The sequence below is a fragment of the Trachurus trachurus genome (genome assembly GCF_905171665.1).
Source record: "Trachurus trachurus genome assembly, chromosome: 16".
NCBI lineage: Eukaryota > Metazoa > Chordata > Actinopteri > Carangiformes > Carangidae > Trachurus > Trachurus trachurus.
The window spans coordinates 3,846,648-3,864,552 of record NC_139902.1 but is presented as its reverse complement, the minus strand read 5'-3'; the positions used below and the strand labels follow the sequence as shown (position 1 = coordinate 3,864,552).

The 17,905-nt window shown below is 39.5% G+C and overlaps 2 protein-coding genes across 2 annotated transcripts in view; one reads left to right on the top strand and one right to left on the bottom strand.

Annotated features, from left to right (window-relative positions):
• ptpn23a (protein tyrosine phosphatase, non-receptor type 23, a) overlaps window positions 1-3,370 on the bottom strand; it is a 33,169-nt gene extending 29,799 nt beyond the window's left edge. Inside the window, exons 1-2 of the mRNA XM_083989778.1 lie at window positions 3,175-3,370; window positions 1,411-1,485 (exon numbers count right to left, since the gene is read on the bottom strand). Of these exons, the coding sequence (XP_083845904.1) occupies window positions 1,411-1,485; window positions 3,175-3,258 (159 nt within the window). The 5' untranslated portion in view covers window positions 3,259-3,370. The remainder of the gene's footprint in view (window positions 1-1,410; window positions 1,486-3,174) is intronic.
• An 11,743-nt stretch (window positions 3,371-15,113) lies between these two features.
• On the top strand, window positions 15,114-15,954 carry LOC310999175 (ecto-ADP-ribosyltransferase 5-like; the record flags this gene model as incomplete). The annotated part of the gene is made up of 2 exons (XM_083989499.1): window positions 15,114-15,179; window positions 15,268-15,954. 2 exons carry the CDS (start codon window positions 15,114-15,116, stop codon window positions 15,952-15,954), a joined length of 753 nt encoding a protein of 250 aa, XP_083845625.1.
• Window positions 15,955-17,905: the final 1,951 nt, after the last annotated feature.

Below are 17,905 nucleotides of genomic sequence, written 5' to 3'. Positions count from 1 at the left end.
AAAAGAGCTGAATGGTCGTGTGGACTTGAGTCTGGGCCGGGTTTGAAAACTGATCTGAGATCCCTCGGCTGTGAGATTGAACATTTGACTCCATTAGAGTGGCCCACAGGAAGTAGACAGAGTACAGACAAACCACAAACACAATAACGTCATCATTTCTACTGAGATCAATTGCATCTTCTCTAATAGTCCAGGAAAAATAGTGTTTTCCGACAGACTAATTGAAACAGAATGTTTTTCACCATACATCATTTCTATGAGGTGTCCAGAACAACATACTAAAAGTCCTAAGAAATCCTAGTTGGGGAAATATGTTTAATTCTCATCAATCCAAGATTAATTTACTGTATAAAGTCTATGGTGCCAGTAAGGCCAGAAAACAATACACCCCAATGGGGCTATTTTTTTTCCTTTACTCCTATCACAATAAAACTTTATACAATGAAAGTATGCATGAAATGTAACATTTTTTGTATTACAAGTTTCTTTGAAAATGAATTTGAATATGTAAATGAGCCATACACTCATCAAATATGCCCAAAATACACCCAAATTTTTTGGGGTCAAAAATGAGCTAGATTGCCTTGACTATAACAGTGGATTCTGTAGTTGTGATGCTGGATAGATCTCTGCATGATCACCTCAAAGACTAAGGAAATGATCATGGATCTCTGCAGCTCCAGGCCCCCTTCTCCAGCTTGGGAATACTTGTGGAGTGGACATGGAGGTGGTGTCAAACTATAAATATCTAGGTGTGTACACCTGGATAATAAGTTGGACTGGTCCTTAAACACAGACGCACTCTCCAAAAGGGGGCAAAGCTGTATCTTTTTGTCAAGAAAACTCAGACCTCTAGACATCTGCTGCAGATGTTTAATCAGTCTGTGTGGGAGGTGGTGAAGATGTTAGAGGCCATTCTGAACAACTCAGATCTTCCACTTCATAACACCTTGATGGACCAAAGAAAACAAAACAGCAGTGGTGGACCACTCCTCTCTCTTTTCACTGGGAGACGGAGAGATACAGAAGATCCTTCAATCAGCCATCAGGCTTTTTCATTCTTCTACAAATGGTAGATGAGGTGACAGAAAAATGAATTTCCCTTTGGGGATTTAAAAAAAGCCATTCTTATTCTTATTACCTCTTCACAGTGTGGGACCCTTGTTTCCTGAGTAATATTTTGTGTCAAATGTCAAATTAAGATGCTCAGAGCTGACTGAATAAGCTTTTTGAAAATGTTTACAGTCTGTTATACGCATGAACCTTTAGCTGCTACAAATGGGAATGAGCTGTTGTGTTAAAGTGGAAGATATACAGGTGAATAGTTTTCACTACATTCACAAGCAGCTTTTAAGGAACTCCATAAAAACCAAGAACAGGTTGAAGCCACAGAGATCAGTTACCACCTACCTGACGCAGCGTCTCCAGTTTCTTCATCTGTTCGTTGTAGTTGTCCGGATTCTCTCCATAGTTCTTCAAGATGAACTGGACGAGCAGGGACACAAAGGACCAGCAGGTGAACGTGGTGCATTTAAAATGACTGCTTACACAGTAAAAAGGTTAATTAGGTTAAAAAACAGATTGGAATAACATCTTTGCCGCGTCATGCAGAATAACTGCGCAGTAAATGACGGTTTTGAACATTTCCCTTTATAATGACAAGGAGCTGCTTAATGTCAGGTCAGGAGGTAGACAGCCCTGCAGACATACTGAGTTGTCTTTTTCTTTTTTTTCAGTGTGAGTCTGTTTTATAATGAAATCATGGAAACAGGAAGGTCATGAGGCTACAGGGGAGATGCTGGATGACACAGCAACAAGACAGGTATTGTCCCGATTTGACTTCCACAACACAAATAGGAACTATTCTGCCTTTTGTCCGAGGTAAATGGATGAATTTAATAGATAATAATTCAGCCTGAAATGATCATCTGAGTATCCATAGTTTGGCAATAAGGAACACAATATTATTTTTCACATACTACACATTAACTTATTCCAAAATAAGAACTTGAAATAAAAATACCACCACCGCTGCATCAGTTGGAAACATTTGTCACAAGATAGATAGTGATTTTGAATGAAGGAACTGATGTGGACAGTCCAAAGCAAAATACAGAATATTACCCAAAGACATGACAGTGACAGCAGAGGGCAAAGATCTGTTTTTATCTGCTCCAGGAAGGAGCTGGAAATGAGGTCAGCAGAGAAGGATGTGACAGCAAATCACAAGAACAAGTTGAGTGATCGTCATTTTCTCTCTTGTTAATTTCGCACGTGCAGCTTTGGAAAATGTGTTTTTAATTTTGTCAGTGTAAAAATGTGTCAGAAAATAACTTTGTTATTGCTGGTGTTGTTGTTTTTTTCCCCACACAGCAGTGTTAATAGCTTCTTTATTGCGCAATCAAACCACAGGAAGAGTTTTCCTCCATGCAGATTTATAAGCCCCTAATATAGTGACTTTAATTGTGATGTTATACTTTGCACTTGATATGTTTGTGTTCGTTTTTTATTATGATTTTGTTAAAACCTGTTGAACGGCATATTTTAGTCAGACTAACGATATTGGAACAGTTAGTCACTGCATTTTACTTGGTACATATAATAAACTATATAATAATAATATTAATATACTATACAAACACAAGAGTGACTGGTAGCCTGGATTAAATATGTTATGATCATTGGTTTGTCTCCTTTTACCGGGATCCTAAATCAGTGAATCAGCTGCTGCGTTCAGGTGCATGTGACACTGAGCTCACTGTGTTGTTATGTTGATGTCGGCTGTGTGCCCGGGCCCTGAGGAGCCAGCCTGCTTATTATACACAGTGTGTGTCTTTAACTTCACTGCAGCGACTTGTTGTGGTCATTTCTAAGGGGTTAGCCACTTGAGTTGAGCGCTAATTACGAAGTTTCACCTGGGTTCCTAGCTTATTATCATGTAGCTAGCAGGAAGCTAACATTAGCAAACAAAGGCGGTGGTCAGGGGGCTTTGCCACAGTCAGACCTCAGACACACGTTCCGGAATATTCCAGCCCGGACAAACAGTGACAGCTACCGGCTGCCTCCGACCCTGGCTAACGTTAGCCTTTCGGTTCGGGTTATCCAGTCGTCCATAATCCCTGCGAGGCTGACTTTCGACCTCAGCCCTGTTGCTCCACTCCCCACCCAGCTCACCTGCCTGACGGACGGGCTGAACTGGAACTCTCCTGCCTCCTTCAGATCCAGCCAGATCATCGGCATCCGGGGGACCGCCTCCATCGCGGCCGGCTCTACACGGCGCTGTCAGCCGCTAAGATGTCCAAATGTCTTCGGTAGTTTTTTATGGACGTAAAACGGTTTTCCAGAAGAAAGCTTTCCTCCCAAACAACTGTGTCATGTATCCATTTACACTTCAACCGGAAGCTTGGAGCATGCGTGACGTAGCCCCCAATACGTGCCGCGCGGGGTTGTGGGAAATGTAGTCTGCGGACTTAATAACTGTGCCATTGCTGTTCCTACCTTGCCAGTTAGAAGACAGGCCCACTGCTATACTAGAAGTAAACAGTAAAGCCTAATTCTGTTGACTGAAAGTTGTATAGGTATTTTCTTTTCTTTTCTTTTTTTGTGATTCAGTTTTTATTGGTTTTCAGAAGAAAAATACATATATGTAGGGCTACCATAGCTACCACATGTGAAAACAAAGCCAAAACAGAACATCTACAGAAAAAAAAAAAAAAAACGAACAGAGGGAGTCAAATAGAGACAGTAGCCTATACACACCTACACATATAAAAAATATTATGTATACAAATGCAGACTGATGAAAAGAATTAATGGGTCCCATATTTTCATGTATAACTCTCCCTTATCCAACAGCCTGTAACAAAGCCTTTCCAGTGTCACAAGGGTCCCAACACTATTGTGCATCCAATAATAATTGCTGTTTTGTACCATACAATCTGGTGGACATTTAGCCCACTTCCCGTCAGTAGCACACCCAATAGGCTACATCACATTATTAATAAAGGAGATAATCTTGGAAACCACAGTAAATCTAAATAAATACATCTTAATCTTAATTTACATGAAACTTTTTAATGAAGGCCCCTACTGACATCCATAGTTGGCCATGCATGCACCCAGCCAGCAAGCTGACACAGAGTTGTAAGATAAGGTGAGACTGTGAATTTTTATCCACTCATTTAAGTTTTGCATTGTTAAGAGCATTAAAACTACAGTGCTACCCCATGAACAACGTTAGTATAGTAAAGTAATTTCCTGTCAAAGATGGTAGGCCACACCATAGACGCACAGCTCTAAGCTACAGCTCACATGTTCTCTTATGGATGCATGTGCTTACTATATATGGATCCTGGGCTTGCACCTAGGAACGGTAAGTAACCCACGAACATAATAACATCAGCATATCTGGAAAATAGTAACAGTAAACATGACTTATCAAACAGTCCTCTCGTGTCCTTTTTTTTTTAACCCAATGGAACTGTTTACACCAGCACTGTAGAACTCAGTCCTTATGAACATAAAGGAGGCCGTAACTGTCTGGAGGCCGTAACAGTCAGCCATATTGGGACCAAGCAGGGGAAGGGGAAGGAGAAGAGACAGCAGCAGTGCCTGAAGTCTCAGGCAGCGGACATACAGACCACCATGAAGCCTGCTGGGAGCAGGCTGAGGAGAGGACATGCATGCTCCCTCACACCTAGTCCATTCACTTGGTGCCTGCAACCCACTGCCTTCTGATGTGGACACCTCTGACCCAGTCATGTGCTGACAAAAGTATGATGCTTACTTACTGTTTTAATCATCACCTCTTCTCATTTTGTACTTGGTGCATTTAACCCCCTCTCTCACCCTGTAATGCTAGAACCCAGAACCCAACTGGTGTTCTTTCCCACTAGATGTCACCATTTCTCTTCTCTATTGGGTTTTAGTTATGACAAACAAACCTAAATAGGATAAAGAGTTTAAAAATAAGTCCAGTAACATTTGCATCTTTTTGCAGGAAAACATTTTTGTTTAAATAGTCGGTATATTGGGTTAAAAAATGTCTTTAAGAATCACAGTTTGGTGAACATGGTGTATTTACATAGATTCTTTACCATTGTGTTTAGTTGTCATTGTTACATAATAGTGGAAATGGTCTTTCCTCCTGCCTTTGTAAAAATGATATCACATAACTTCACAGCAAACTGTACTCAAATAAAGAGAGGGTTTTTTGATCTGAAACTTTATCATTTCAAAATTATGTTTGGGCCATAAGGTTATAGGACCCAACTGCCACCACTCCCCCTGTACAGATGCCTTCTCTGGTCCCCTGGGGCAAGATGACATTTTCATTCCTCAGTAGTGGACAAGTCAGTGCTCCTTAGCACCTGAAGAGAAGAAGACCAGTTAGTTGAAACGTTATGCTTAATAATAAAGAAATCTTTTGTGGCTACCAGTAAGTGTGCAGGCGTACCCTCTCCTTTTTCTTTGTTCAGTCAGTGCTCCTTCTCATGATTTCATTTTTCTCATGCCTTTTCCTAATTTCCTTGAACAACCCATTCTGGGGCCGGCTTCCCAATAACGTTCTTTCTTGCGCTAAGAAGACTCGAAAGACATATCTTACCAAAGTCTGTTAAGGTGTTAAGGCTAGAGGGAACAATAGTCATTCACATTGCTGATGTTTGTTTTCTTCAACACTGGCACAATGATGGCCGACTCAAGGGATGCAGGGACCGTTCCCCATCGTGTGCAGGAGGCTACCCTGTGTCTTCTTTTTCTCATATGTTGCAGAGTCAGGTGGGTGTGACTGTCAAGGGGTTTTCTTTTAAGCCCATCACACTTCCGTTTGCTCCAGCTTATTATGTTAGATCTCTGAGCCGTTTACACACACAATGTGTTCTATGTAAATTATGTTTTATCAAGGAAATTGTATTGGTATAGCCCATTTTTACAAACAGTTTGTCTCAAATGGCTTTACATGGCATCATAACAACATCCTCTGCCCTTAGACCCTCACATCCACTGAGGACGGGTAGACGTGCAATAGATGTTGTTACAGACAAGAAAACAGTTTATAACACAGGGAACATGGAACATGGAAATGTTAATAAGAGCTGATGGAGGCAGCTTCTGGTGGGAGGAAAGGCAGGGAGAGCAGGCCAGCTTAACGCGAGTACTGGGGTGGCAGACTGGTTCGTGAGAAGGGACCATACAGGTGGCGGTTGGTGCAGAGAGATGGAGCTCTGGAGAATCTGAAACACAGAGATAGTGTGAGGACAGTATAGGGAATGATGAGGGGAAATGAAGGGAAATCGATGTTACACTGAGAGATGAAATATTTACATGTAGTCGAGTCAGAGAACAAGAAAGACATCCTAACATGGTCATACAGTGAAACAAAGTCATATGGGGATAAAACACTGACTGGGCTTTTAGAGACATAGGCTGACATGTCACACAGGTTTCTTGCTAATTCTACAAACAATGTGCTTGTGATCTCCTATTTTGAATGTAGCCAGAAGCCAGAGTAGAGGGAGGGGCTTGATTCAGTGGTGAGTGCCATCCCCCTCACAGAAGGCACTCTGCCACAACAGACTCTGTGAAACAATGAGATAATTTATTGAATGAGTCAAGCTGAAACACTGAAGGTAACTGTTTCCTTGATTAGTAAGATGACTTAGATGTGTTTGTATCATGCTGCTAAATAAGACAAAAGTATGTATTTGCATGTGTTCCAACTTGATTATCTTTCTTTTCTTAATGTTGCTGTTTTTCATTGTTTGTAATAGGTCAATAATGTAATCATTTTATCCAATAAGTATGCTATTTACAATTGTTTTTATTTGTTAATTTGATCATGTGATAATGAAGGAAAGTACTTCACTTGTTGCAACACAGTTTATTTTATTCAGGAGATGTACTGCATATGGCCATGGCCTCTAAAAAGACCACGCCCAGGGGAGGGAAAGAGAAAAGCTTTTCTCACCATCTTGATGATCATTCTGCCTTTTGTGTTTATGTAGTACATGCTTATGTATTTAGGTATTTTCAGTTAGTTTTCAGATAATACGATCATTCTTGGATTCATTCTTCACCACCAGGAACAATACTGAAGTTCTCAAAGTTCTACTCACTCATTCATTTGAACTTTCAGCATTGTTAAAGTGATCACTGTTAGACCATGACGTTCAAGACAGAAATGATGAGAAATGATCTACTTGCCTTGTTTTTATATACTGTATCTTGTAATAATCAGGTTGTGTATAGAGATACATTGAGGATCTCACACAGGTGATCTGCATTCTGGTTGTTTTGCTCAAATAAAATAATAAGTGCAGTTGTTTCTGTTTGTTTATTGACTGAATACAGCACATGGTGCCAGTCTGCTAATTTTCTGTCAAAGTTCAGACAGTTCAGATAAATGACAGTTATATACATAACACAGTCGATCTTATTTGCAATATATCCATACTGTACTCACCAAATGTGAAAAGTCAGATAAAAGACAAAAGCAAATCTACTTCATATGGTGGCAGCATTCTAGCTGTGATAGAGGAGAAATAGAAGAAAGACAAATGTGTTACAGTACTCACTGTTATTTATCACAACACTGTTCTCATTTGATTTTAGCATTCTCTTCCCATAGCGCTAACAGTCAAAAAGGAGCGGGACCCTTAGAAAAAACTAAACATTTTCTCCTTTTTATTTTGTTTAATTAATTGTCAAAGAGAAGAGCTCCCCTATCTGTGCTGTTTCGTTTCTCTCTTGGTTTGTCAGTTATAAACAGCAGGGTGTAGATCAAAAGTATCAAAAGTTAATTGGCATAAATTATGTCTGCTAACCAGATTATATTGTTCTCTCATTCCTTCCCTTATTTCCCTGAACAACCATTGTGTTTCTTTGATAACATTCACAATGTGTTCTATGTGTGCAATGTAAATTCAGTTCTACCTCTATCTCTCTTCTATCACTGTTACAGTTAGAGATTGAATATTTTCATGTAGTTGAGTCTCAATTTCAACGGGTCTTTTTACCTGGTTAAATAAGGTTAAATAAAAAGACATTTTGACATGATCATAAAAAAGTGAAGTGGGGACACAACACTGACTGGGACAGATGTTCACTTTATCTTTCTAGAAACAAGATGATTGTGATTCTTCCAAATACATGACTTATTTGAAGTGAACTGAGATACTGACACATTTAATTGTGTTTGTAATATGCTGCTAAATAAGACAAAGAAAAAAGTGTGAAATGTGAAACACCAGAATGTTTTATTTCTATTTTCTGACAGAGGACAAATGCAGATGTCATGAGCAAGAAGGTTCAGTATAACATATCAATATATGACCAACTGTGTTGATGATAATGGTAATTTATAGTTTTATGAAAGTAAAAGACAGTACAATCTGCTTCTTCATACTTTACAATTAAGTTGTGCAGTTTTTGGGGGTAAACTTTCATTGTGGATTCATTTTTTAACATTAGTTACACAGTATAACCTCTGCACCTCTGGCTATTCAACTTGAACTTTACATTGTGAAGCTATTTAATACGAGCACAGTTCAAATTAGAATGAGGTTTCTTTGTACTCTCCAGTGTATAGACCATCTCACAATGCAGGGCAGCTTCCTTCTCTATCTTTGTGACTTTAAAGACCTCATAAGGAGGAATTAGCACTTCTCTTTCGTCCGGAAAATGGGAGTACATCGAGATGTCTGCTCCAAAACATGTAAAGATCTTAAAGCATGTCTTGGTCCCAAATGTGTCACTAGGGTAAGTCTCCTTTGAGCTGGAGGTAAAAGAGCCAAGGCGAATATCCTTATTGAGAACATCTTTGCTGTAGTCTCTTCTGGTTCTACGGTAACCAGTCACACATCTTTTATCTTCAGGTACTTGAGAGTTGAGAGTTTGAAGGGCATCGGTCAGGAAAAAGTGAAGCCAGTGATAACGGAATGTAGTCTTGTATGAATCCCTCTGGTCGCGAACTGCTTTACTAAAGTTACTAGATACGTTTTGATCTTTGCGGGTATAAATATAAATAGCCATGAACTGTTCTTGATTCAGTGTAGTGGGCTTTTTATCTGCGAATGCTGCCAGTGCCGTTGTCCAGGCCGTTTTCCAGGCCGTTTCATCAATGGCTTTCTCCCCAGGTTGCACTTTGGTCTTCATTTTTTCTTTGCAACCCTGGTACATGTCATCAACGGAAAGCTCAGCCATGTCCAGAGGAGAATCTGCAGCATCCTAAGAAAAGAACATAGAATAGAATATATATGAGAACTTATTCTATGGTCATCTTAACTTATGCAAGCCATCCTTCTTAATACATTACCGTTGCAATTCCTGTAAAGACTCCATAAGTGATCAGAAGTGTTGCCCAGACTGCCAATGTTGCCATCGTTCAACAGAGTAGACGACTCACTGCACAAACAGTTGCTGAATAGAACGATCTGTGCCAACTTGTGGAGTACAGCTGCAAAGAGACAACCTACTGTAGTCTGTCTCCCCAGTCTACATGGACGTATGGGTACAATGCATATATATATAGTAGGTAGATGGGGGAGGTTGGGGTGTTGATAAGACAGCTCATTTGTGTCATGTAATAATGGAGACAGTTTTGCCAGACCAAAATGACCATACAAGGGAGAACGTAAGTTGGCAAGTTTTGAATGCAGCAAGATATCTGATCCAGAACATTAATGCAAAAAGAAGAAAGATTCATTTTGAATGAAGTCACAGGTTCGTCTGCAAAGGAGGGACTACATTCAGTGGTGAGCAGTGTGTGCCGCCCCCTTCACAGAAACACTCTGCCACAAAAATGTGCTGCCTGAACAGTGAAGTCCAATGTTAAAACACCTGAGATACTGAAACATTTTACTAAATTGATTAATTAATTAAACTGAAGCACTGAAGGTCCTTGATTAATTAGATGACTTAAACTCATTTGTAACATGCTGCTAAATAAGACCAAAGAAGAGAGTGTATAATATAAACACCTTTTACAAACATGTGAGAGGTAAAACAAAATGATGTTTTATTTCCATTTCGGAGGTGACATGTGCAAAGAAACTTTACACACCATATTGATATAGGCTACAATGACCAAATGTCCTGGCAAAAGTATGAAATTACAGTTTTATGAAAGTAGCTATAAGAGCAAAGGGCTGCACAATACTTCCCAATCCAGTTACTCAGGCGCACATTACACCCAGTTTTGTATTAGTGTGTGGAGAGAGAAAGAGGTAGATCCTGAGTCATCACCAGTTGATGAGGATACTCCACGTATTGACAGTTGTGTACACTGAGCTGAGTCTGAAAATTGACGCCAGACTAAACACAATTCATCCCTGGACGTGACTCTCCCAGCTCACTGATTAAGTCCCATCAAGAAATGCTTACTGATTCCCCTATACTGTGACATTATGAACCTTTACAACATACACCTGAATGTGCACATGGGCTGGACTGTGGACTCCCAATTGATCTGTTTTGTAGTGTGACAGACCCTAATCCTAATCCTAGCTATCTAACAGTAAAGCTGTTAGATAGCTAACAGAAACGTAGAAGAGTGTCATGAGAGATAGGTCCTGGGTGGAAAGAGGGCACAACAGGAGGTCCATAAGTGAGGCTCTAAAACTGCCAAACAACGACTCTCAGCTCTGACCACCAGGCTGCAGAAGGATACCTGAGAAATGGAAGCTAAACCCAGTTGCAACGGAATAATTGCATAAGGACTGACCCACCCAGAGCTGAGAGTCAGCAATACTGGAAGGATACAAAGGAAAAAAGATGTCAGTACTCTGCCATTCAAGATGGGGGAGACCACCTAACAACAACACTGTGCAGGACCTCAACCCAAAGTGGCTTAGGACAAAACCAAACGTCAACTGTGGCATACAGTATACCAAGGTGATGCGCTGTTCCCACTAACTGCCCTGAAGAAACCCTTTCCTTAGCCATAATTTCCCTGAACCCTTGGGTTTCTTTGATAACATTCACACTGTGTTCCATGTGTGCTATGTAAATTAAGTTTTATCTCTGATTGACAGACAGATGGTTCAGAGAGAGTAAAACAGACTTTTACATAATGAAGGGAAATCACCCTTAAAATGAGAGATTAAATATTTGCATGGCACCGAGTCAGAGAACAAGAAAGATATTCTAACATGATCGTAAAAAGGTCAAGTGGGGACACACCAATGACTGGGCTTTCAGGGTAAAATATAAACACCTTTTACAAACATGTGAGAGGTAAAACAAAATTATGTTTTATTTCTATTTTGGAGGTGACATGTGCAAAGAAACTTTACACACCATATTGATATAGGCTACAATGACCAAATGTCCTGGCAAAAGTATGAAATTACAGTTTTATGAAAGTAGCTATAAGAGCAAAGGGCTGCACAATACTTTCCAATCCAGTTACTCAGGCGCACATTACACCCAGTTTTGTATTAGTGTGTGGAGAGAGAAAGAGGTAGATCCTGAGTCATCACCAGTTGATGAGGATACTCCACGTATTGACAGTTGCGTGCACTGAGCTGAGTCTGAAAATCGAGGCCAGACTAAACAATTCATCCCTGGACGTGACTCTCCCAGCTCACTGATTAAGTCCCATCAGAAGAAATGCTTACTGATTCCCCTATACTGTGACATTATGAACCTTTACAACATACACCTGAATGTGCACATGGGCTGGACTGTGGACTCCCAATTGATCTGTATAGTAGTGTGGTTGTGTTCCTCTTGTTCCTGCCTGTTGTTGTGTGTCTATGTGTGCATGTCAAGAGCAAACAATTTAAGGCACAGGCAACGGTGGTTGACGTTAGGCCCGTATGCGCGTACGTGTATGAACGAGTGCAGGAGTGTATGGGAGAAATTGGGAGGGCTAGTGGCTGTTGGCAAACTAAGTATTCTTCCTATGAACCTCTGCAACAAATGTTGGTGTAAGGTCCGTGTCAGTGTGAGTGCGCATGTAACCGTTGATGTTGTGATTGATGCCCTGATATCCTTGTTTGTGTTGTTGCAGGGAAATAAAACATAAAATATATAACACCATTGTATCCAAATAAGTGTAACATTACACTATCATGGGTCTGAGATCATCAACCCATGGAGAAACAGTTTGAAGATTACCGTAGGGGCCCCGCCTGCAAAGCTGGGTTTCCACTGAACTTTTTTACCGTTTTTTTTTTCACACCATGATAACTTCTATATTTTGACTATTCAAACTTCCATAGTCCATAGTTGTCTTTGTTTAATATGTAAAGAGACTGCAGAAGAGAGCGAGAGACACTCCAGTCAGTTGCATCCACTGAGCTGAGTGTGAAAACCGAGGAGCACACTGCCACAACCACCTCTATGTTGCCTGAGCAATGAAAACCAGCGTTTAAAAATCTAATTTCTTTCTTAAAATATCCTTGAACCTTTGTGGGTCTTTGTTAACGTTCTTGCTCTGTTCTTAAAGTGGTGTAAATGGCTTATTATTCAGTGACCGAGAGGGGAACATTTACTTTCACAGTAAGCAACTGCTAAGAGAATTCACAGTGTGAGACAGACAGACTAAATTCATATTTTTACCAAGACATTTGGTCATTGTATATCAATATGTTGTGTAGAATTTCTTTGCTCATTTCATCTCCATTTTGACTCACAAAAGTAGGATATTATAAACAGGCTACCTTTGATACGTCATCTGACTATAATGACACAATTACCTGCAGTGCTTCAATTCGATTCATTTGCTAAAGTCCGTTTTTTTTTCTCTCTTATAATTGGATTTCACCTTCCAGGTACCAAAGAAGCTGTTGTGGCAGAGTGTTTCTATGCAGGGGTGGCAGACATTTGATTGACTGATTGAAGTGTTTATTTCGAATATGAAAAGAAAATAATAAAAAAAGAAAATAAGACACCCCTACATAGAAACACAGCAAATGAATCGAATTGAAGCACTGCAGGTAATTGTGTCATTATAGTCAGATGACGTATCATCAAAGGTAGCCTATTTATAATATCCTACTAAGAAGAGTGTAAAATGTGAAAACGTAAACACATTTGACAAACATGTTAAATGTGAAACATCATGATGTTCTTCTATTTTGTGGCAGAGTCAAAATGGAGATGACATGAGCAAAGAAATTCTACACAACATATTGATATACAATGACCAAATGTCTTGGTAAAAATATGAATTTAGTCTGTCTGTCTCACACTGTCAGTGTGAATTCTCTTAGCAGTTGCTTACTGTGAAAGTAAATGTTCCCCTCTCGGTCACTGAATAATAAGCCATTTACACCACTTTAAGAACAGAGCAAGAACGTTAACAAAGACCCACAAAGGTTCAAGGATATTTTAAGAAAGAAATTAGATTTTTAAACGCTGGTTTTCATTGCTCAGGCAACATAGAGGTGGTTGTGGCAGTGTGCTCCTCGGTTTTCACACTCAGCTCAGTGGATGCAACTGACTGGAGTGTCTCTCGCTCTCTTCTGCAGTCTCTTTACATATTAAACAAAGACAACTATGGACTATGGAAGTTTGAATAGTCAAAATATAGAAGTTATCATGGTGTGAAAAAAAAAAACGGTAAAAAAGTTCAGTGGAAACCCAGCTTTGCAGGCGGGGCCCCTACGGTAATCTTCAAACTGTTTCTCCATGGGTTGATGATCTCAGACCCATGATAGTGTAATGTTACACTTATTTGCATACAATGGTGTTATATATTTTATGTTTTATTTCCCTGCAACAACACAAACAAGGATATCAGGGCATCAATCACAACATCAACGGTTACATGCGCACTCACAGTGACACGGACCTTACACCAACATTTGTTGCAGAGGTTCATAGGAAGAATACTTAGTTTGCCAACAGCCACTAGCCCTCCCAATTTCTCCCATACACTCCTGCACTCGTTCATACACGTACGCGCATACGGGCCTAACGTCAACCACCGTTGCCTGTGCCTTAAATTGTTTGCTCTTGACATGCACACATAGACACACAACAACAGGCAGGAACAAGAGGAACACAACCACACTACTATACAGATCAATTGGGAGTCCACAGTCCAGCCCATGTGCACATTCAGGTGTATGTTGTAAAGGTTCATAATGTCACAGTATAGGGGAATCAGTAAGCATTTCTTCTGATGGGACTTAATCAGTGAGCTGGGAGAGTCACGTCCAGGGATGAATTGTTTAGTCTGGCCTCGATTTTCAGACTCAGCTCAGTGCACGCAACTGTCAATACGTGGAGTATCCTCATCAACTGGTGATGACTCAGGATCTACCTCTTTCTCTCTCCACACACTAATACAAAACTGGGTGTAATGTGCGCCTGAGTAACTGGATTGGGAAGTATTGTGCAGCCCTTTGCTCTTATAGCTACTTTCATAAAACTGTAATTTCATACTTTTGCCAGGACATTTGGTCATTGTAGCCTATATCAATATGGTGTGTAAAGTTTCTTTGCACATGTCACCTCCAAAATGGAAATAAAACATCATTTTGTTTTACCTCTCACATGTTTGTAAAAGGTGTTTATATTATACACTCTCTTCTTTGGTCTTATTTAGCAGCATGTTACAAATGAGTTTAAGTCATCTAATTAATCAAGGACCTTCAGTGCTTCAGTTTAATTAATTAATCAATTTAGTAAAATGTTTCAGTATCTCAGGTGTTTTAACATTGGACTTCACTGTTCAGGCAGCACATTTTTGTGGCAGAGTGTTTCTGTGAAGGGGGCGGCACACACTGCTCACCACTGAATGTAGTCCCTCCTTTGCAGACGAACCTGTGACTTCATTCAAAATGAATCTTTCTTCTTTTTGCATTAATGTTCTGGATCAGATATCTTGCTGCATTCAAAACTTGCCAACTTACGTTCTCCCTTGTATGGTCATTTTGGTCTGGCAAAACTGTCTCCATTATTACATGACACAAATGAGCTGTCTTATCAACACCCCAACCTCCCCCATCTACCTACTATATATATATGCATTGTACCCATACGTCCATGTAGACTGGGGAGACAGACTACAGTAGGTTGTCTCTTTGCAGCTGTACTCCACAAGTTGGCACAGATCGTTCTATTCAGCAACTGTTTGTGCAGTGAGTCGTCTACTCTGTTGAACGATGGCAACATTGGCAGTCTGGGCAACACTTCTGATCACTTATGGAGTCTTTACAGGAATTGCAACGGTAATGTATTAAGAAGGATGGCTTGCATAAGTTAAGATGACCATAGAATAAGTTCTCATATATATTCTATTCTATGTTCTTTTCTTAGGATGCTGCAGATTCTCCTCTGGACATGGCTGAGCTTTCCGTTGATGACATGTACCAGGGTTGCAAAGAAAAAATGAAGACCAAAGTGCAACCTGGGGAGAAAGCCATTGATGAAACGGCCTGGAAAACGGCACTGGCAGCATTCGCAGATAAAAAGCCCACTACACTGAATCAAGAACAGTTCATGGCTATTTATATTTATACCCGCAAAGATCAAAACGTATCTAGTAACTTTAGTAAAGCAGTTCGCGACCAGAGGGATTCATACAAGACTACATTCCGTTATCACTGGCTTCACTTTTTCCTGACCGATGCCCTTCAAACTCTCAACTCTCAAGTACCTGAAGATAAAAGATGTGTGACTGGTTACCGTAGAACCAGAAGAGACTACAGCAAAGATGTTCTCAATAAGGATATTCGCCTTGGCTCTTTTACCTCCAGCTCAAAGGAGACTTACCCTAGTGACACATTTGGGACCAAGACATGCTTTAAGATCTTTACATGTTTTGGAGCAGACATCTCGATGTACTCCCATTTTCCGGACGAAAGAGAAGTGCTAATTCCTCCTTATGAGGTCTTTAAAGTCACAAAGATAGAGAAGGAAGCTGCCCTGCATTGTGAGATGGTCTATACACTGGAGAGTACAAAGAAACCTCATTCTAATTTGAACTGTGCTCGTATTAAATAGCTTCACAATGTAAAGTTCAAGTTGAATAGCCAGAGGTGCAGAGGTTACACTAATGTTAAAAAAAAATGAATCCACAATGAAAGTTTACCCCAAAAACTGCACAACTTAATTGTAAAGTATGAAGAAGCAGATTGTACTGTCTTTTACTTTCATAAAACTATAAATTACCATTATCATCAACACAGTTGGTCATATATTGATATGTTATACTGAACCTTCTTGCTCATGACATCTGCATTTGTCCTCTGTCAGAAAATAGAAATAAAACATTCTGGTGTTTCACATTTCACACTTTCTTCTTTGTCTTATTTAGCAGCATATTACAAACACAATTAAATGTGTCAGTATCTCAGTTCACTTCAAATAAATCATGTATTTGGACAAATCACAATCATCTTGTTTCTAGAAAGATAAAGTGTACATCTGTCCCAGTCAGTGTTGTGTCCCCACTTCACTTTTTTTATGATCAACCAGGTAAAAAGACCCGTTGAAACAAGTGAAGTACTTTCCTTCATCATCACACGATCAAATTAACAAATAAAAACAATTCTAAATAGCATTACTGAGGAATGAAAATGTCATCTTACCTGACAAAAAAAAAAAAATGTCTTGCCCCAGGGGACCAGAGAAGGCATCTGTACAGGGGGAGCAGTGGCAGTTGGGTCCTATAACCTTATGGCCCAAACATAATTTTGAACTGATAAAGTTTCAGATCAAAAAACCCTCTCTTTATTTGAGTACAGTTTGCTGTGAAGGGATGTGATATCATTTTTACAAAGGCAGGAGGAAAAACCATATCAAAATCATTTTCCGCTATTATGTAACAATGACAACTAAACACAATGGTAAAGAATCTATGTAAATACACCATGTTCACCAAACTGTAATTCTTAAAGACATTAATGTTTAACCCAATATACCGACTATTTAAACAAAAATGTTTTCCTGCAAAAAGATGCAAATGTTACTGGACTTATTTTTGAACTCTTTATCCTATCTAGGTTTGTTTATAACTAAAACCCAATAGAGAAGGGAAATGGTGACATCTAGTGGGAAAGAAGACCAGTTGGGTTCTGGGTTCTAGCAGTACAGGGTGAGAGAGGGGGTTAAATGCACCAAGTACAAAATGAGAAGCGGTGATGATTAAAACAGTAAGCATCATACTTTTGTCTTTCGTAAACTCCCCGGTACAACAGACAATCTCAATGATGACAACACACAAATAACTCCATATTTGTCAAGTAACCATGAAGTTAACATTCTCTACTGTCCCTTATTTGGCGTTTCAAATTTGGACAGTTAAGCATGGATGTTTTTGTAACTGTCATTTATCTGAACTGTCTTATCTTCAACAGTTCTCTTATGTGTTTAACCTTTGTGAGATTCTCAGGGTATCTGTATGAATAACTTAACTAACCTACTACAAAATATATAAAGCAAATTAATAGTAAACACTGATGATCACACCAGTCATGTATTCAAAAGGGAGAAAAAATAAAGTCACACTCATAACTTAATGTTAAAATGAAATTCTATTTTTTGCAATGGCAAAATGAAATGAAACTTCAAATGGATTAGTACTTATTTTAGTATTATTCCCAGCCCATTGTATCGTCACACAGCTGTAGTTCAGGACAGTTTTCCAGTCCTATGCAGGTATAGGAGAGGCTGGACAAACCCAGAGACAAATGTGACTTAAGTGGCAACCTTTTCGTAATCTTTCGAGTTTAGATTGGAAACAATAGAAATACACCAAAATGCAATGATAATTACAATGGTGAGAATAGCTTGTTGTCTCTTACCCTTTTTCCTGGGCTTGGTTTTTTGTTTGTTTTTTAGAGCCAAGAGGGCTGAGAAATAGCAGAACAACATGAGTGACAATAAGATCACACCATAACCCACAAAGGCAAGATGGTGAGGAGTGGGTAAAATACAGAAAGGCCTATCATAA